Source organism: Carcharodon carcharias, chromosome 5 (assembly GCF_017639515.1).
Source record: "Carcharodon carcharias isolate sCarCar2 chromosome 5, sCarCar2.pri, whole genome shotgun sequence".
NCBI lineage: Eukaryota > Metazoa > Chordata > Chondrichthyes > Lamniformes > Lamnidae > Carcharodon > Carcharodon carcharias.
The window spans coordinates 198,388,260-198,410,398 of NC_054471.1; the positions used below are offsets into that span (position 1 = coordinate 198,388,260).

General features: G+C 38.8%; 1 protein-coding gene across 3 annotated transcripts in view; it reads left to right on the forward strand.

Annotated features, from left to right (window-relative positions):
* dnajc5ga (DnaJ (Hsp40) homolog, subfamily C, member 5 gamma a) overlaps positions 1 to 22,139 on the forward strand; it is a 56,446-nt gene that overhangs the window by 9,847 nt on the left and 24,460 nt on the right. For all 3 annotated transcript variants that reach the window (XM_041187622.1, XM_041187623.1, XM_041187624.1), the window contains exons 2-4: positions 1,524 to 1,645; positions 8,146 to 8,359; positions 12,546 to 12,708. In XM_041187622.1, the coding sequence (XP_041043556.1) occupies positions 1,536 to 1,645; positions 8,146 to 8,359; positions 12,546 to 12,708 (487 nt within the window). In that variant the 5' untranslated portion in view covers positions 1,524 to 1,535. The remainder of the gene's footprint in view (positions 1 to 1,523; positions 1,646 to 8,145; positions 8,360 to 12,545; positions 12,709 to 22,139) is intronic.

Genomic DNA, 22,139 nt, shown 5'->3' on the forward strand with positions numbered 1-22,139 from the left:
TCTATCCCCCCCGCCTCATGGCCTCCCAATCATTGTTCAGTTCAACTCAGATCCTTAATCGGTTTTTGCAATACTCAGGCTTTCTATTCCTGCTTGGAAGTTCCCCTCCAAGTCACTCACCCTCCTGACTTGGAAATATATCGCCGTTCCTTCACTGTCACGGGGTCAAAATCCAGGAACTCCCTTCCTAATAGCACTGCGGCTGTACCTACACCACATGGATTGCAGTGGTTCAAGAAGGCAGTTCACCACCACATTCTTGAGGGCAATTAGGGATGGGCAATAAATGCTGGCCCAGCCAGCGACACCCACATCCCATGAATGAATTTTTAAAAAAACAAACCCTACTGCCTACAAAGAGAAGGGATATTATGCAGTAAAATGAATGTGCTGTGTTCCCAGATCATTTCTCTCTCCCCTACCCCTCTCGTTTTATAACCTACTTTGAAAATTTAACCACCCAGCAATGTAACCTGATGCCTCTGAAAGCTAGAACTGTGTCACCATTCCTCTCCTGGAACTGTATTGTATGACTGAAACCCTTAGCACTTTGAAAGCAGCCTGCACACCATAACCAAGCAAGCACAAAAGGGTGAATCTAAAAGCCACAAGAGGTGGCATTATTAAAGGAACATTACTGAAGAGTGTTTCCCATCTCTCAGATCTCCGCCATCCATCCATCCACATTGCCTCCCCACCCCCCACTTTTCCTCTCCTTCCCCTTCGCTTCAGCCGCATCAAGCTCGCAAATCGCGTAAAGGTTTGTTTTAGTGTCCTGAAAGGGGGGAAACTGCCAGGAGGTGTTTTGTTTACAGTGGAGCAGACAGTTTAATGTCTAAGTTGAAAGACAGCACTTCCAACAGTTCAGCAGTCACTCATTTTGGGGCCTCCTTGTCATTTGGGGGTCCCGTGCCATAGCATAGTATGTTTCATTGTAAATCCGCTCCTGTGTTCACAAGCTACAATGTCTGACTTGGCTGGCCAAATGTATAAGTTGGAAAATGGACAAAAGTGGCAAGCTGCCTAACATGCCTCCAGACTTGGGTTTTGATCTAGCTCACATTGAAATGTATGTAATCTATGCCTTTTCTTCTCCCTCTCCCTTACACCTTAACAGATTGTGACTGTTCCACTGAACGCATGTACAGCAACTAAACTGACACTACTGAAGTTGTATGTTTTATGCAAGAGTAAAAGTGTTACCAGTGCATTGTGGATAACTTCTGATTGGGATTATGTCCCATTTCAGAATGGGTAGGAGCTTTAAGTTTGGTTTAGTCAGTACTTTGGTCTATGATCCAACTTTCCACCTGTGAGCCTTTGGATACCAAAAGAAGGAAAACTACCCTTTCTAAATGGGCACTTCCCAATTGAAGCTTTGATTTCAAAAATTGTCTGCTTGTTGCCGTAAGCAAACTCTTATAGCATATCCTTGCATTTTAAACATAAAGTGCATTTAATAAGAGTATGCATGTTGAAACACTGCAAATTCATGTCAAGCTAAAATTGCTTTTCCCTTAAAGCTGCCTGCCAACATGGCTACACCACGGCTTCAACGTACAATGTCCCGAACTGGTGAAAGTTTATACAAGGCACTAGGATTGGAGAAAGGAGCTACGCCAGAGGAAATCAAAAAAGCATACAGGTATGAAAAACATTTTTTAAATCATTAAATTGCACTGTTCTTTTTGAAACCTTGACTATTTAATTTTGAGGTTTTCCAATAACTACTCTATATACTTGTCATAGAATAGTGCAGAGTTTTATCGTTCAGTATTTTGAAACATTCATGAATGCTTTACAGCTGTATTTACACTGGTTACAGATTTGCAGTATAGGCTTACTATGTATCCTGCTGGTTTAGGCCTTCAATTTTTATGCCCACTAGAACTCTGCATATACATGGTTGCTTTTTGAATACTGAAACCAGTGCCAGGTACATTTAACAAGAGCCCAGGTATCCTGAGGACCCTGTTAATGAGGTTTGATGCAGAGAGCCTAGTTAACACTTCAGTGCATTACTAAGGGAGTGCTACATTGTTGAAGAGGCTACTTTTTTCTTTGTCTGAATTCCTCCAATCAGGTTCCCTGCCTCAGTACCAAAATGGCTTTTATCAAAGTCACAAATTACACACATTGTGACTGTGACAAACATAAACCTATGCTCCTCCAACCTCTCTCCGTTGTTGTCCAACTGGGTGAGACTGCTGTCATATGGATCCATCCTTATCTATTTAATTGTAGCCGGAGAATCACTTGTAATGGATTCTCTTCCTGTTTCTGCACCATTTATCTGGTGTCCCTCAAGGATCTATCCTCGGCCCCTTCATTTTTCCCATCTACATGCTGCCCCTTGGCAACATCATCCAAGGCATGCGTTAATTTTCACATGTATACCGATGGCACCCAGGTCCACCTCACCACCACCTTTCTCAACTTCTCCACTGCTGCTAATTTGGACTCCTTATCTGAATGCCAGTTGTGGATGAACAGAAATTTCCTTGGGTTAAATATCGGAAAGACTGAAGTCTTTTTTTTGGACCCTGTTCCAAACTCTGTTTCCTAAACTACCAGCTCCACCCCCTCTCCCTGGCAACAGCCTGAGATTAAGCCAGTCTATTTGTAACCTCCTGTGTCACATTCGATCTTTAGATAAGCTTCCAAACTCTCATTCATGTCATTACTAAGACCTACTTGTTCCATTTCCATAACATCACTCGACTTCGCCCCTGCCCTGTCTCCGCTCATCTGCTGCTGAAACCCTCGCCCATGCCTTTGTTAACTCTAGACTGGACTATTCCAACATGCTTCAGGCTCGTCTCCCACGTTCTACCCTCCGTAAACTTGAGGTCATCTAAAATTCTGCTGCTAGTGTCTTAACTTGCAGCAAGACCCATTCCCCTGTAACCCCTGTGCTCGCTGACCTACATTGGCTCCCATCAGACAATACTTTGATTTTAAAATTCTGATCCTTGTTTTCAACTCCCTCCTTGGCCTTGCCCCTCCTCATCTCTACAACCTCCTATAACTGCACAATCCTTCAGTATTTCAGAACTCCTTTAATTTTGGCCTCTTGTGCATTCTCTATTAAAATTGCTTCACCATTGGTGGCTGTGCCTTCAGTTTCTAGGCCCTAAGCTTTGGAATTGCCTCCCTACATCCCTCTGCATCTCTACCTTGCTTTCCTCCTTTTAGAAACTTCTTAAAACCTACCTTTTTGACCAAGGTTTTGGTCATCTGGCCAAAACTCCTTATGTGGCTCCATGTCACTTTATTTTGTAAAGCCCCTGTAGCGTGCCTTGGGACGTTTCATTACGCTAAAGGTGCTATATAATTGTAAGTTGTCCCCTTGCACTTCTTTTCCTCTCGTGACTCGTCCATCTCTTTGTTTCCTCATCTCTTTTTAAATTGATGTCTGGGCCTTGCCATAAATTGATTGTTGATGGGCTCAAGGATAGTAAGGAAGCTGCAGCAAACCTTGATCCTGTGACCTGATGGCCAAAACTCTGTTTTCCTGCTGATTTTTGTCTGAAACTCTGGAATAATTAGTTTCTTCCTTCCCAAAATCATTCATTATAGCATCTCAACGACTGCAGCTGAAATCAACTAATGCACCACAGTTCAGGACAACTTTCCTATATGCTGTTTATTGTCACCATATTGTGGAACTCGTGGGACTAAGGAGGTGTGCAGAAACCTTGCATGGAATATGACTGCATGGTATATATGTCTAGTCAGAATATAGAAGCTCTGGTCACTGTGGCTTGCCTTTTGCTTGCAGTGCAGCTGAGAGGCACTGTGACTGGGGTATTTCTGAGCAACCCAAAGATATGGTAAATCCTCATATTTATTTACCTCCTCTGATCTTCTCCAGCTGTTCAGTAGGTATTTCACAGATGGCAATTTACTTTTGAAGTATAGTCATTTGTTTTGTTAAGTACAGCAGTCAGTTTGCACATAGAAAATTAGTTAAATAAGATAATTGGCTGTAACTTCTGATGGAGTGGCAGCTGAGTCGGATTGCCACTCTGCTTGAAAGGTTTTGCATTGAAGTCCAGGTGTTCGTATCTCTCCTGACCTCCCAACTCTGATCTGGACAGTGGAGCGCGGCCCTGGGACCTTGCATTGAGGTATAGTCGCAAGTAAGTAAGCCCCATCCCCTTTTTATGTCACTAGCTGCCATAAATCGGGTAAGTTTAAAGGCCCAGCCAGATTTAAAGGTCTTTGAGAAGCCAAGGATAAGGTAAGTGGGTAGGATTGGAGGAGGGTGGTGGTGTTGGGTCAAGTCTTGGGGTTGCCTGGTGGGGGGAAGGGGGAATGTGTCGGGCTAGGCCACTGGGTGTTGGTTGGCCGGCGTGGGGGGGGTGGGGGTCAATAGTCAGGCCTGGCTTAGGTGGTTTGGTAGAGGTGGTGAAGGTCATCAGTTGGGCCTGAGGTGCGGGGGGTGGAGGTGGGAAACAGCAGTTAGGCCTGGTTGGAGGTGGGGCGGCGGGGGCGGGGGGTGTTGTGTGTTGGAAAGAAGAGGGGTGGGGAAAAGAGTTGGGCATGGCGAGTGGACAGTACCCGTCAGGGGCCGTAGCACCTTGGGAATGGGGTAGTCCTTTGGGTGGGGTTGAGGCAGTCGGTGGGGGGCTGGGGGTCAAGGGGGTGACATAGTCCCATGGTGGGGGCATTGCAGGGGAGTGGTATTGGTTGGGGGTGGGGGAGACTTGTAGGGGGTGAGGTAGTCAGCTGTGGGTGTGGAACACCCAAGGGGTTCTGGGGCGTGATGGTGAGTCCTGTGGGGTGTTGGTGTGGGTCGTTTTTAATTCTGACTTTTCTTCTGGATAGCCATTCATGTGAGACAATCACAACCATCCAAAGTTTGCGATTTAAGTCACATTTTCAGGTGGTTCCCAATGCGGGGCAATCGCCTGTGGGATGTTTGCACTTCCCAGTTAATTGTCATGCAAGCCTTACCTGGGAACCACTGCAGGGGGAGGGCGTACCGCCCAAATATGACGTTCTGGAGCTCGGAAGTTACAGCCTAATCTGTTCTGGGGATGCTGGTCAACCAATACATATTGACCAGGACACCAGGCTCCACAGTTCTTCAGTAAGTGGCTTGATGAGGTCTTTTATCTGCTTCAACGGATTGGCAGGTTATCAATGTAACACCTTAATTGAAACTTGGTACCTCCTAATACAAAATATTTTCTCTCAATACTGCACTTAAATGTCAGATCAGATTATATTTATTTTCATTAATTTTTGGGAGGTGGGCTTTGCTGCCAAGGCCACATTCATTTTTCAGCCCCAGATGCCTTAAAGTGACATTGGGCCTCTTGAGCCTCTTCAGCCCATTTGGTGAATGCAATGCTATAATACTGTGGAGAAAGGAGCACCAGGATTTTGACCCAGCCACAAATTAGGAAAAACAACTAAATATGTTCAAGCCAGGATGGTGTGGCACTTGGAGGTGATAGCGTTGCTGTGCACCTGTTGCTTGTTAGGTAGTGGAGGTTATGGAGGCAAGAGTGCTACCAAGGCTGACACTTGGGGAAAGTTATTAAGAAGCAGTTGAAGATATTTAGGCCCGGGAAACTTTACTAAGAAACTCCTGCAGTGATGTTCTGGGGCTGTGATGATTGGCATCAACAACCACATCTTACTTTGCCTTGGGTTGGTTTCCAGATACTGTGGAGCACGCCCCTACTTCCTGAATCTGCATCAACTTCAATTTTGATGTCAAGGACAGTCACTTACACCTCACATGGATTTCAGTTTATGTCTATGTTTGGCCCAAGGCTGTAATGAGGCCTGGAGCCAAGTGAATATAGAGGAGCCTAAATTGAGCATTGGTTCACTAACGTTTCTTGGGTGAGAGGGTTGTCCCATGAATAGAAGTTGAGTAAATTGTTGTCTTTTTGGAGTTTGTAAGAATGACAGATGATCTCATTGGCACGTACAAGATTTTGACACAGGTAGCTGAGGAACCTGGAAAACGGGCAAAGCCACAGAACAAGGAGTCGATTTATTTAGGACTGACGTGAGAAATTTATGCACTTGGTTGTGAATCTTTGGAATTATCTGCCCCAGAGGGTTGTGGATGTTCCATTGTTAAATGGATCCAAGGCTGGGGCAGAGTTTTTTTTTGATCTCTCGGAATCAAGGGATATATGGGGCAAGCGGGAAAGTGGAGTTGAGGCCGATCAGCTGTATGAATTGGGGAGCTGGCCATATAGTCGTCTACTCCTATTTCCTATGGAAAAGACATACCTGGGCAATTTTCTACAATGTCAAATAAATGCTGATATTGGAGGTCTCTTGGCAGCTTGGCTAGGAGTGTTTTTGTTTTTATTTTTTTATGGGATGTGGGTGTTGCTGGTAAGGCCAACATTTGTTGCCCATTCCGAACTGAGTGGTGTGCTTGGCCATTTCAGCGTCAAGTCTGGAGTCACGTGTAGGTCAGACCAGGTAAGGTTGGCAGATTTCTTTCCCTAAAGGACATTAGTGAACCAGATGAGTTTCATGTTCACTATTGCTGAGACTAGCTTTATACTGCAGACTTTTATTAATTGAATTCAAATTTCAGCAGCTGCAGTGGTGGGATTTGTGTTCCCAGGGGTCCCTGGTCTCTGAATTACTAGTCCAGTGACATGACCACTACACCACCATCTTCCCATTCTTGTGTTTAGCTCTGAAGCACAGGTCATCAGCACTGCACAGGATGTTGCTGGGACTTAGCCTTTTGCTGTATCCAGTGCACTCCAATTGCACGCTTAAATTGTGCCGTGTGTCTGGAAATTGCAGTTGGGTATCCAGATATCTTGGTGTTGCCATTGACTCTGCTTTCTTCACCTCTGTCTGCATTGGTTGTTTCACAAACTGAGCTTTGTTCACACCTACCTGCAGATGCTGAGGTACCAAAGGGTGATCCAGAGCATATCGTATGCAGCTTGACCTCTCTGATGTTCCTTTGTTGGTCTTCCTACTTCAAGCGCCTCTGAAGGGAATTCCCACTGAGAAATCCATCGGTGCAAACATTTGGGTTGTGTTTGAAAGCAAATACAAAGAAATGCTTCACAAAACATCAAAAAAGCTAAGATCTGGCTGAATTACATTTATTCTAATATTACTGAGTTTTTTCCATGAGCTTGTGTCCTTGCATACCCCAATGCTGGATGCCTGCTTTATGGCTTTGAAGCAAATTTCCGCTGGCCAAAATGCCAGAAAATGGCATGCAGGGCATATCAATTTCCAAGTTGAATATTGAGACTTAAGGTTGTATTGTCCAATTCTTGTGTTCACTGCCCAAGAGAAATATTTTGTGATGTAAATTGGACTGAAACCTGCCTACTTTCTCCAATCAGGTTTGAATTTTTTTTTTTGACAAGTGTAGCCAGCAACGGTAGTTAACTGCATGCAAGCTTAGTTAACTGAATACAAGGAGTCAGCAATGGTATAGCTGAGCTGCTGAAAGAACGTGAAAAAGATTAGTACAAACATTACATCTTTTGTGTGTAATAATTTCTGTTGATTAAAGTGACTCCCATATCACTGCAGTAATTTTCCTTTTATAAGCACTTCAGTTTCTTCTGATATGTAATATTTAATCTGATATTGCTTCATACATTGTAAAAGCTCTCTTTTCTGTGAACTCAAACAATATTTAACAAGTCATACTGAGTTCTGCTGAGTTGCTTTTAGGTTAAATTTAATTTCCTGATATGATGCCACCATCTAAATATATCTGATTTGAATGCTGTTACTTGACCAAAACAGAGTTAAAGATAGTAGTGCTGTGATCTGGTTTGTGATCCAGGTTTACCATGTAAAATGTAACTTTATAGTAGCAGTACCTGTTAAGAATGAAGATGCTGTTCCAGGTATTTATCTTAATCTTTTAAAGAAGCTGATTTAATTTCCAGTTTACTTTGAATTAGATGCTAATACAAAAACAAAATACCGTGAAAACTGGAAATCTGAATCAAAATCAGAATGTGCTGGTCAGGAGGTATCTGTGGAGATAGAAACATGTTTCTCTCTCCACAAATGCTCCTTCACCATTTTTGAGACATCCCTAGTTCAAGAACAGTTAGCCTATAGCAGCATCTGTGACCAGTTTGTAGCCTTGAAGCTTTTATTATTTTGTTTTCCAACCAGAAAACTTGCTCTCAAGTATCACCCAGACAAAAATCCAGATAATCCTGATGCATCAGAAAAGTTTAAGGAAATAAACAATGCAAATGCTATTCTGAATGATGATAATAAGAAACGCATCTATGATGAGTATGGCTCAATGGGACTGTACGTGGCTGAGCAGTTTGGAGAAGAAAGCGTCAAATACTACTTTTTGATGAACAAATGTTGGTTTAAGGTGGGTTTAATTTTTTCAATTCTATGGTAATTGAATTGTAATCTGCAGTCTGAAATTTTAGAAATTTTTCTACAAATCCTTTACAAATGTAAAATGGTTTTATATGTCAGTGTTTCTGCTATTCACGATATTCAGTTTTTGTTAGATTTGCTGCATCGAAATGAAAAGTTGCTTAAAGCTGGCTCGACTATTGACCCAATACCATGAATAGTTTTTGGAGGACATCAGTGTGTGCCTAGTGTTTCTGACCTGTTTGCAATTCAATTTTAATTCAATTTCATTTTTATTGTCCATATGGAAATTCATTTTGGGTGCATTGCTTTTTTGTTCAAAAGTTGCGTATAGGAATAATAATGAAAAACTACCCTAGCACAGAGGTCTAACTTTAAAATATATATTAAAAAAACTATTCCAATTCATTAAAATAATCAGTCAATGAGTTCCACCATGAGTGCATGTCCTCACCTATACATCAAACTTCTGTTAAAAGTTCTTGCAGAGAAGGGCACAAATGAGTTCAGGATCTGATTTTTTTTCTGCAGCCAAGGGATTGCAGCCTTTGCCTGAATGCAACCTGCAGTAATAATTGAGAGACGGGATTATTCTCATTATTCATGACACTCTTAACTTCGTCAAAATTCTTTTGAGAGCAGATTTCATTAAGAAAAATTTGCTTTTCTAATCTCCTTCCTGCCTGGTTCAATAATCCCTGTACTCTTAAACAGCAGTACCAGAAAATATATCAAAAAAGGATGGCTCTCTTAACTACAGCCATACAGAACAATTTCATGACTGTGGGATCTACTCAAAGGATTTTAGTTTTCTGAGGTAGTATAATCGTGTATGTCCCCATGGCCACCATATCTTAACACTGTTCCCTCTAATTCAACTTATCATTTTTTTGATACCTAGATACTTGTAGTTAGTAACTATTTCAGTGTTCACATCATGAATCTTCATGAGAACAAAATTATTAATTGGCTCCTTCCTATTAACTAGTTCTTTCATCTTGTTTTCATTCAATTTAAGAGAATCGTTATTGCATCATTTTACAAACTTCTCCAAGTTCCTGTAGTTTACTTGGTTAGTCCTTATGAGACCCGTAAGTACCGTATCATAGCACACTTCAGGATCATCATTTCATTGTACTCTCATTCAATCATTCATATAAAGAATGAAAAGCAAAGGTGAAAGTACACAGCCCTGAGGAGATCTTTTTATTAACATGAGCTCCAAGTAAGTCCTAGAAACTAACACCTGTTGGGTCCAGTTGTGAAGGAAATCACTGATCCAGAGAAGGATTGACATCAAGATTTTTCAATAAGCTTGAATGGTTGCATGGTATTAAAATCTGAAGAGAAATCATCATTTTCAAACAAGCTAAAAAAAAAATCTGTTCAATTCATTCACAACATCATGAGAATTATCTGCAGTTATAAAGGGGTAATTTCTCTTTTTCAATGTGAAGCCTACCATTTTATGCATATGATCCCATGCATCTCTGGAATTATTTGTCCAAAAACAGTTATGCAGCCTTTATAAATATCATGTGCATTCTGAATTTGCTTTCTCGTTTTGATTTTCAGTTCCTAAAATTGGTCTTGATTTCCTACACGAAATGCAATTTGCCTTTCCTTCATTATTGTTTTCAAGTTCTTTTATAATCCAGGGTTTCACGTTTGCATTGATCTTAATAGTTTTGGATTGGACATGAAGATGATATAATTTATGATATCTCTGCTCTTAATTATGTCATCATCCTCCATAAAAATATCCCAATTCATCCCAAAATATCTCAAACTTTAACCTGCCAGGTTTTACTGTTTTTCAGTTTTTGTCAATATTTTGCTATACATAACTAATGAGATTTAATTTTGTTTCTATGCTTTGTACTTGTGTACAGTGTTTTAATGTAACATTTATGTAACATAACTTGTATAGAATTATTTCCTGTCAACAGAGCCCTACTTCCTGTGTAATTTTTTTTGTCAAACTTTAATTTGAGCATTTGCAATGGAAAGCCCCTGTATTATTCCTTCCTTGTCATATGGCAGTTACAGGCATCTTTTCTTCTTAGTACCCCCAGCGTCCCAGTTTTTGAGGTTTTTTTTTTTGTTTTTTCCGATGTTTTAAACCTGTTTCCACCCTATTTTCGGGGCATCCACTTGTTTGTGGCCATCATATTCCAGGCTGTGGAGTGATACTGTCTTGTTCCTCAACTGCCCTTTGCCTCCTGACCTGGAGCATGCCATGTATGGTGGTGTGGCCATCACCTACCCCTTTTCATATTCTAATAGTAGCCATTGGCCTTGGACTTCTTGATCCTTCCTTGCCTATTGATCTCTATCCCCTGCCTAGATGATGCAGTGGGGAACTTGAAGCATTCAAATAGGTTATTATTTTAACATTAAATATTTTATAATTTATTTTAATTGGACCTCCTATCCTTCTGCAATGAGCCCTTGGCTGTTTCTGTGTCCTCCCCAGAGCTGATTCTGTGCCTTTGCTTGCCTGTTGCTGGTCTCGTATTAGTTCTTCCTTCAGTTTGTTTAAACAGCCTCCCTTTCTCCCATCCCTACCTCTTCCCCTGATGTATTCTGGTCTTTATTGTTTCTAGAAACTGGTAATAGATAGTGAGAGGGCAGGGTAAGATTTGGAAAAATTGAGGGAAGAGGGAGATATGGAAAGGGCCAGAAGAGGAAGCAATCAGGTGGGGCAAGGGGAAGGATGGATTGAAAGCCCAGGTCTCTGATAAGATTGTGCATTCATGGAGTATAATAGTGAAAATGCACTAACACTTTCACAATGCTCGTAATAAAAATATATTTTGACTTACCATAAATTGGTGTTCCTGATATGTTATATGAGTTGCTATGAGAAACAATATTTTTTCTTAGTCTTTTATGACCCCTCCCCCAATGTTCCCCTTATGTACTGTTTACTTCAACCGTGTTAGCTGCAGTAAAATGCCACAAACTCGGGTAGTGTAAGTAGTTGCCATGTTTGATGGAAACCTAATACATAGGTTGTGATGGAATGCTTTTCTTTTTGATAAGATCATGCAATCTTTTCTGAGACCTGGGATTTCAGTCCACCCTTCTTCTTGCCCCACCTTATTGCTTCCTCTTCTGACCCTTTCCATCTCTCCTCCTTCCCTCAATTTTCCCCAAACTCTCACTGTGCCCTCTCATCATCTACCACCAGTTCCTGGAAACAGTAAAGACCAAAATACATCTGGAAGCCAAAATGAACTTGCTGTATTGATTCAGATTCAACCATTAAGAGCTGTGATTTGAAATAGTAAATATAAACACTTCTTTGCACCCCAACCTCAAGAAAATACTTACCTAACATGTGACACCATCCACTCTCTCAATTAATCAAATATGACAATTTGGAGTTGGAATGTTTTAGCAACTGCTGAGTACATCTTGAATACAGATTTGCCCTTCTGGTAGGGCTCATATGATTCGTGGACCGCTGTCGATTTTGTCCACCATAATATCCAATAATGATTTACAATTAATCTATTGTGGGGTTTTTTTAGTGTCAGGTAAAGGTATTGATGAGGGATGATGGTTGGACAAGCGAAAAGGGATTGGGGCTTAAAGGTGGAGCTGCCATGATTAACAAAAATGGTAGATCATGCTGGATGGACAAAATGGCCTGTTCTTTTTATATTACAATAAACCTGTTTCTGATTGCAGGAAACGGAAATGTTTGAGCACGTTTTAATTGTAACCCTGCAAAACTACATTGCAGAGATTTGTGCTCAGCATTTTCCTGTTGTATGAAGTGATGTGTTCACAGTTTAAACTGGCACAATAATCATTTAACTCAAGTCATTTCATTTTGAACTTACATTTTTTTTAAATAATGGAAAATGACCTAAAACGTTTCAATTGAGATTCAGCTGCAAACGCCATGATCTTAAATCAAATGTGGCAGAGCCTTCTGTGTTTTTTTTTTAGTTACAAGTTCTGACATTTGATTGAAGGACATGGGTAATATTTGATCTGAAATAATCTCATGGATCCCTGCAGGCTGTTTATAAATTTTTAAATAAAGTCAAATGATGAATGTTAAAAGTAGTTCAGTTATTCTATTTGCTTTTTAATATCATAGCATGTTAGAAAACTCTTTCCTTACATTTGTTAACCATAATCATCATTTCATTATGTGGCAGGCTCTTGTTGTATGCTGTGGCATTATCACTGGATGCTGCTTTTGCTGTTGTTGTTGCTTCTGTTGTGGAAAATGCAAACCATCAGGAGAAATGGAAGATTATGATGTTATCAATCCTGATGATTTAGAGGCACAGATTAGAGCAGAACAAGGTGGTGATGGTGGTAAGTCCAAACAAATGGTCACTATTTGTTAGCTGTGAAGATATTTTGTTTTTCATTATGATTTATAATGCAAAGTATTTACACTAAATTGACTGTTGAAATTTGGCAAAAAGGCTTTTTAAAGAACATTGCCAAATAAATCCTTTGGAAAAGTTAGCCAACCAGTCATCTTTATCTAGCATTGTAGAGCTGTTAATAGTACATGTAAGTTCAATACTTACACTGATCAGGTCCATTAATCAGTTTTTGAAAGTATAAAGTTCTGTGATTCAAATACTGGAAATATTCATACACAACTAGTACTTAATGCCTACTGAACATCAAGATTTTGGAGATTCTATTTTTTTGAATTTTAATTTTTGTGATTTAAGATGGCTAAATGTTTTTCTTAAATGTTCAGAGGTTCTCGGAATTTTGTGTAGTATTCCTCTTGAATGTGACCCATGAGCACAAGAATAAATTCTGCTTTCTATTGTTAACTGTGACAGGGTTTGTATAATACACCCAAATGAAAGCTTTGTATTGCTGACCTGTAGATTTTCAAGTGCTTATTTTTAAAAGTAGAAATGGCATCAAAGATTGTTTGTTTGATACTGCCAATAATGGGATAGAATATTCTCGATGTTAAATTACCTTCTTGTGACAACATGTTTCTTGACTGAATTTGTTGAATAGTATGTGGCAAAATTGTTTTCCGTTAACTTATGCTCTTGCTAGCATTAGATGTACAATTATGAGAAAATAAGACTCGATTTTTTTTGAAATAATATTAGCTCAGAAGAATTGAAAGCAATGTTTTCGTTGCTAGCCACTATTGAATGTACCAAGTTTGAGGGAGGTGAGTAGCAGCAGAAAACTGGAGTAAGGAATAAATAACCTGTTTTGTAAAATAATTGAAGGGGACCAATCAAAGGAAAATTGTATAATTCCTACTTGAAAATACTTCAGAGAAACATTTTGTCACTCCATTTAGTTGAATAAGTTTTAGTTTGATCATTGTTGGAATTATATTTTTGAACATTGGTGTAACATTGTTTCAAACCTCTCAGGTTTCATTTTTGCCACCCAGTGTAAGCATCATGTGGGACTAAGTTAAAAGAGGGTCCCAGTCTCAAATTGTCCTTGTATCAGAATTCCTAAATTTCAGATTCGGAAAATCTCCATTGTTATAATTGGCTGAGACAATTGTTTGAGCAACAATTGGTGCACTCTACCACAGAAAGTGACTCTATAACTTTGAGGTGCTATTTGTTTCAGTATATTTATCAAATAATAAATGGCACTGTGATTTGTGCCAAGCTGTTTCTAAATTTCAATTGTTTGGCCCATTCATTTTTTTCTGATTTCCAAGTATTTGGTCAAGGAACAAACTTGTGCTTCGAGACCAATAAAGTGCAGATTTTATTTTCAGTCAAAGACCACTACATGGTCTAGTACTTAATCTTTGACCATAGCCACAACAGGTCTTGATATACCAGTTGAGATGTGTAACTCATGCAATATATAGTAAGAACTGATGTAGAAAGGTGGAGTTTAATTATTCTCTCTTGTAACTTCCTCCTAATTTAATGCATATGCTCTGTGTCAAAAATAGGTATGTTCAATTTCCTCACCCATGGATGAGTACAAATGTTTACCAAAAATATAAAATTTGCTTCATTCCCATGATATAAGACTAAACTTTTTAGAAAGTAGCACAGTGTACTAGTTTAAAATGTGTTATTTATATATAGACCACATTATGGGAGCAGCAGTTGTTATTAGGTATATGGTTTTGAATGGACTGGCATCACTCTTGGATCAGTTGGGCATATAAGGTGACTCAAATTTAGTATTGTCACAAAATCTTAATGATTGTAACCTCAAATTCCAGGTTTTATCTTTTAAATTTGATACTCGATCATGTTGGCCTCTATTTGATCCATTGCTTTGTTTAAATTGTTAACCATGTCTATTGAATCCGATCGTGTTATAAGGAAAGAACGATATGATAGTACAATTTTATTGGATTAAATTGCTGAAAAATATTGCTTGAGTCTGTTGAATATCCCAATCTTGAATTAAAAGTCATTTGAATGAAGTTTTGGCTCTTTGCTCAGCAGTTTGTACTTAATAATCAATCTGCAGATAGAAATTGTGTAATATGGACTAAATCAAAGTAGTCAGTATTGTATAATTTACTCTTTACTACCTTTTTGAGAAGGACATATTTGCCTTTTCAGTTTTATCCCTCTGAATTTGAGAAAGTGAACTTTATTCTAAATGGCTTTTTGATTCTGTGCCCTCAAGTGGGTTTCCATGTGCACAGCACCATCTTGCTCGCTCTGAGGCATGTAAAGGCCTCTTAAATAGCTGCACTCTGCCACATCAGTAAACATTTTGTGCAGACTATAATTCATAACTGTCCTTTTATAGAGTGGAAATTATTGAAAAAGTTTAAATATTTCACTTATTAGTTGGCAAACCACTTATGATTGGCAAAATTAGAATGGCTCTCAACATTTTGAGACAAGTAGAACTGTACTTTGTGCGCTTCTCTCCTCTTTATGGAGGTGCTTCAAACAGGCAGTATACTATATTTGAATTTGAATTGGGCTATGCTTTTCAAGCAGTATTTCAACGCAGTTGTATTGAACTGCACATTATGGATTTTATTGGATTTCTCAATCGGTCAATGTCTCTCTGTGTAAAAAGACTCAAGCTCAAAAAACATAAATCTTAACTCAGTAAGGCTGCTGTTAGAGTAACAGTAGATAAACTAACAGAATATAGTCATTGTTTGACATGGCTCATGCCAAAAGATAATATTCCTGTGATTCTAAGAAACAAACTATTGATCCACAAACGTTAAAAATGGCCACTTTTCATGGAAAGAGAAAATAACATTAAAAAAAATCCCATGGATTTCATTTAACCCTTTGAGTACTGATCCTAACATGTCATGTGGTCTGCTCGATTTGTTTACACTGCTATTGGAACAGTCTGAAATAGCTAGATTGTCTCCAACCAAATTATCTTTTTAATATTACCCTTTGTTACAACAAAGGGCCAAGCAGCGATACTACTCATCAGGAGTTTCAGCAGCTTCCAAAACCGTTAGCTAGCAGTCATTGTGCAATGATTGCATAATTCCCAATTATACAATGCCATTTTATTGTACTTACTTTCTCTAAGAATACACTAGTTTGTATGGTCAAACTGTATATCATGGCTTACCCTGCCATTTATTAAATTTTGCCAATTTCAAATGTACTTTGTCATGGTTGACCTCATCAAATTCGGTTTAAATAAAATTTGAACTTTAGGCTGTTTTTGTACAAAATATAACAATATTATTTTGTATTTCAATTCCATCTAATAACAGGTGTGGTATCTCAATGTACTAACTTTCCTCATGAGGGGTTCCAGTAATTTGAACTTTGTGCAATTAATACATTTAACATACAATACAAAGGTCTTTGCAATCACTAGACAATTAAATCTCCTAGGGAAATATCTGCAAGAATACTATTTGATCCCCAAAGGCAATGGGACAAAATTGTGCATCTCAAAACTAATTACTTACCTATGAAATACTTTGGGATGTTCTGAGGAAATGAAACGTGCCAAGTGAATGAAAATTTTCTCCTCTTTTTGTATCTCATTATTCAACTTTGGCCTGTCATTATTTCTCTTTTCCCCTCTCCCCCTGACCTCAGTGATGGAGGACTATTATGTCCCATGAACTATTCAATCTCATTTTATACCCATCTATATTGATTTCAAATCCTGCTTCCACTCGACATTTTATCCAACTCTTTTTTTTGAAAGGGTAAAAGGGCTAAGCATCAAATGATTTAGCAAAAGCAGTATACCCCAGATGCTAGAAATCTGAAATAACAACAGAAAGTGCTGGAAATATTCAAGTCAGGCAGCATCTGTGGAGATAAAATGGGTGTTTCAGGTCATGATTGTTCTGGTGAAGAATCTGACAAGGTGCTACACATGATCAGTGTCTGTGGAAACAGATACCAGGCAACAGATTAGATTGAAAACTATCCACAAAACAGAAAACAAAAGGTAGGCAAAGGTAAGCTAAGTGAAGTTTCTTAGACTGGTGGGAAGTGGTGTTCCACAGGAATCTGTGCTGGCATTACTGTTGCTCATGAAATAAATTACATAGAATTCTATTTATCTGCTGAGTAATAGTTTCCCAGCACAGATTCCATTGGAACACCATTTCCCAGCTGAGAAATTTCTCATTGCTCCACCCTTTGAAAGTTGCAGCTGATACCAAATTGGGAGGGAGTGTACCTTAATGTTGAGGACAGAACTGGATAAATGACATATGAAGTTTACTGTAGCTAACTGAAAGGTTTATTATTGTAGGAGGAACATGAAAGCCATTATTTCTTGGAAGATAAGAGCAGAAGTAGACCATTCTGCTCCTCAAACCTGTTCTGTCATTCAATGTGACCTATCTCCATATCCCACTTTTGCCCTGTGTCCCTTAATACCTTTGGATTATGAAAATCTATCCAACTCAGTTTTAATGGGGGCATAAATATAAGTCACTAACCAATCAGAGAATTCAGTATGAATTTCTTTACACAATAGAACTTGCTACCACATGTAGTGATTGCCACAAATGGCATTGATGCATTGAAAGGGGGCTGATGGATACATCAGGAAGAAGAAAATTGACTGGTGCAGAGATTAAGATAGGAAGAAGCTCTTGGAATTGGAGGCAGCTCAGGTGGAGTATAAATATTGATGTAAACCAGTTGGACCAAATAGCCTGATTCCAAGCAACATGTGACGACCACTTGATCCTTTTGATGTAAAAGACAGGATCTGAACTGAATTTTTTTTACTGCATCTTAATAGTTCAGAATCATGAAGCTGAAAACTGCTACAGACTGCTCCAACTCCAACCAATATTTAACTATCTGTTCCTGAAGGTGCAGTGTAGACAAAGGAAATATTTTGATATTTAATTGTGAGCAAGGTTATAGTTATGGAATAAAAGGTGCAGTAGCAACATGGATATGAAATTAGCTGAGCGACAAGAATCAGTAATGGTTAATGATGTTTTACGTGCTGGAGGAAGGTTTGTAGTGAAGTTCCCAGGGGTCAGTGTTGAAACCCTTGCTTTTCCTGATATATTAATGACCTAGACCTTGATGTACGGGACACAATTTCAAAGTTTATGGATAATACAAAAGTTGGAAGCATTGTGAACTGTGAGGAGGGTAGTGTAGAACTTCAAAGGGGACATATACAAGTTGGTGGAATGGGCAGGCAGGTGAAGTTCAATGTGGCGAAATGTGAAGTGATTCATTTTGGTAGAAAGAACATGGAGAGACATTATAAAATAAAGGGTGCAACTCTAAAGGGGTGTTATGAAAAAAATAATCGTAATATTGTTGTGATTTATTGTAAAGATAGATTAATAGTGGGGTTTGGATTAGTTTCCCTATGTGTGTATTTGGGGATTTAATTGAATTGAACACAGTTGGTCTGGGTGCTTTGATGTATCAAAAGAGACGCTTGCTTTGCAATGCTAAACATGTAAATGTGTTTGAAGTTTTAGAATGGGAAGTGTGAACATTTGCATTTTTAGATAAATTTCAAAGAGATGGTGTTATACCTAGCCAACAGAGGCTTAGCCAAACAATGTGTTTATTTTTCCCAAAGATTACTGATAATGAGTACTATGACAGATTTATATTATGAAAAAAGTAAAGTTCCAAAGATATATTGGAACAATGGGACTTACATTAAAATGGGAGAAACCTGTATAAAGATGATGAGGTTAGGTGTAAGAGGAAGGACTTCTAGGATCCACCAAGTGTGAAAAGCCTCCAGCCTCTATGTACCAAGCTGCTGTCTCCAGGAATTGAAGCTAAGAGAATTCACGGTGAATATCCCTGTCCAAGATATCTTATGTTTTTGTTTTTTACTGTAGCCTTAATGGAGATGTAACTGGGAGTTAGATGAATTTGGGTAGTGAGGAGTTATGATAGTAATTTGTAGATCTATATATGTGCTTCAATTCTTTTATTAATAAATATTTAATTTAGTTTTTTAAAAACCCTCTTCAGACTCTGGACTTATTACTACTGAATTCAAGGCACGCGTCTTGAAATAAAAAATACAAATCGCAAAACAGTTTTGGCAGTTGTTTTGAGTTTCCCTCTGGGATTTGAGCAGCCCAACGTTTACCATCTCCTGTGCCATAACAAAGGGGTGCAGAAACAGAAAAACATGGATGTATATGTGCATAAATCATTCAAGATGGCAGGACAACTTGAAAGAGCAGTTAATAAAGCATACAATGATCTGGGCTTAATTAATAGGGGCATAGAGTACAAGAGCATGGAGGTTATGTTAAATTTGTATTAGTTCAGCCTCAGCTGTAACATTGCATCCAGTTCTGGGTGCTGCACTTTAGGAAGGATGTGAAAGCATTAGAGAGGGTGTGGAAAAGATTCATGGGAATGGATCCAGGGATGAAGAATTTCAGTTATGAAGATAGTTTGGAGGCGTTAGGACTCTTTTTTTTCCCTTGGAGAAAAGAAGGCTGAGAGGAAATTTGATAGAGGTATTCAAAATCATGAGCGGTCTGGACACAGTACGTAGAGAGAAACTGTTCCCACTTGTGGAAGGATTGAGAACTAGAGGGCACAGATTTAAAGTAATTAGTTAGTAAAAGAAGCAAAAGTGATATGAGGAGAAACTTTACACAGTGAGTATTTAGGGTTTGGCGTACACTGAGTGTGTGCTGGAGACAGGTTCTAGTGAAGCTTTCAAGAGGGAATTTAGACTGTTATCTGATGAGGAAGGATGTGCAGAGTTATGGGATGAAGGTGGGTGATTGGCAATGGTGAGTTCATTTGGAGAGCCGGTGCATGCATGATGGGCTAAATTTCCTCCTGCGTCATAACAATTCTCTGATTTATCGCAAGATATTTTATAAGTGCAGCATTTATCATTTTGACATTGGTAATGACATTAGGCATACCTTTTCTCAATGGTTCAAAGAACAAAAAATCTGAAGGCCTGGTTACTCCATATTCTAGAATTGAAAGCCACTTTAGGTTTACATTCAGTGAAATGTGTGATAATTGGACTGTGCAGTGAATTAGTTCAAGCTTCAGCTTTCACCTAATTAAGTATACAGCACTCAGCCCTTGGTTTTCAAGCAATTTTGAGCCTGACGCCACCAAAGAGTTCTTAGATTTTCAGGACAACTGTGAAAATGACATGTACAATTCATACATTGCTGCCAATGCCTTTTTTTCTATAACATGCACTTTATTTTAAGAGTCAGCATTAACTCTTAATGCAGTTGGTTAGGTTTATTCCAGTTGAGTTGACTTTTGGCAATTTATTTAAATTTCTCAGAATTTTTGTGTGGATTTAATCATTCAATATGTATGTGCTTAGAAAAGACTGGACAGGCTATGCTGGACTTTAGAGGAGTAAGAGGTGACTTGATTGAAACATACTAAATCCTGAGGGGACTTGGCAGGGTGGATGTGGAAAGGGTGTTTCCTCTTGTGGGAGAATCTAGGATGAGGATTCACTGTTTAAAAATGAGTCACCCATTTAAGACAGATGAGGAAAGTTTTTTTCTGAGGGTTGAGAGACTTTGGAATTCACTCTCTCAAAAGGTGATTGAGGCAGAGCCTTTGCCATGAAGCTATTAATATGTATTGGAAAATATTTTTCTTTTAAAATAGAGGTTTAGTCTGTGGGTCCATCTTAATTGGATTAAAGCCAGCTAGCCTGGGTGTTTTGTGCACTAGTTTTGAGATGTAAGAGAGGTGGAGTGCATTTGCATTTTTTTAATAGCGCATTCAAGAAGTGAGGTGAAATCTGGCACCTAGCAAACAGAGACCGTGCAATATGTTTATATTACTAATAAAATTGATACTGTGAAAGGTGTTTTATTGTTACAAGAGGTGGAGTTCAAAGAGGCTAGTGATACAATGAGAATGTACATTCACTGAAATGTACTGGATATAACTGATAGCAATTTTGTGTGTGGAGGGCAAAGTGGGAGGAACCTCATTTTGAATTTGTAAGGTGAAAATGCTTTGCTTGGTTTCTGGTTAAAGTCTGAGTGCTGTTGCCTGAATGAAGATTAGTTTGGGAATTTGTTAATGTGATAGTAGTAATTTGTAGCCATGTGTATATATTTAACTTGCGTAAATCAATAAATGTCTCATGTATTTTGATATAAAACCCCTCAAACTGGTGGCCTGATTCCTGAATTTAGAGTTGCATCTCAAACATACCACTTAATGGCAATTATGACAATTGTTTAAAGCTTCCCTCTGAGATTTTTAAATAACTCAGCTTTACCAACTGCTGGGACATAACAATTAGGGGCTCTTGCCGGGAATAAAAATATTTCTAATGCCTTGATTGGTTTGGAATTGGTGCATCTTAAGGTTATGAGTACGAGAAGCACTTTGAATTCAGGAGTTGATGAGATATTTTAAGTGGTGAGACTGCAAGGTGGCTTTGGCAATTGCTAAGACTTGTCTGGGAAAGAAGAGATAACTCTGAGTTGGAGAAAATAACCAAAAGTAAGTTAACAGAGTTGGCAGATAAGTTAAAGTTGGGGTTCCCTGAGGGTGTTAGGAAAGCAGATAGATATAATTGAAAGTATAGCACAGCATCTACAGTTGGAAGTGAAAACAGGCACTAATGAGCCACAGTGGAGGTAGTGAAACTTAAGTTGCAAATGAAAAACTTGAATTAGAAGCAAAGGGCAGCAATATGTATTGTGAAGATAGAGAAGGAGGAAAGAGAGAAAGAGAGAATTCCAACTGAAAATGTTGGCAGTTAGAAAAGAGATGCCAGTAGGTGAGGAAGGATTTATTTCTAGAGTAGAACCCAGTGGGGATATGTTTAAATTTGTACAAGCTCTTCCAAAGTTTGAGGAAAAAGACATTGAAGCATTCTTTATTTCATTTGAGAAGCTAGCTAAACAGGTGAAATGGCCACAGGAAAACTGGACATTATTATTACAGTCTAAGTTGTTAGGTAGGGCGCTTGAGGTATGTGATTCGCTATCAGAAGAAATGTCAGTGAATTATGATGCTGTGATAAAAGCTATTTTGAGTGTGCATGAAGTATTCCTGAAGTGTACAAGCAGAAATTTAGGAATATGAGAAAACAACCCGGGAAAACTTATATTGAGTTTGAAAGAGTAAAACAAAATAATTTTGACCATGGATAGGGTGTTAAAATTAGAGACGACATATGTAGTTCTTAAGGAAGTAATTTTTTTGGAAGAATTTAAAGATTCAATTCCTTCGGTCATGAGAACTCATGCAGAGGAACAGGGAGTTGATTCTGTAAGACAAGCAGCAGAGATAACTGATGGATTGAGTTAGTTCATGGAGCTAAACCTTTTCTCTGTCACCCTTTCAAATTGG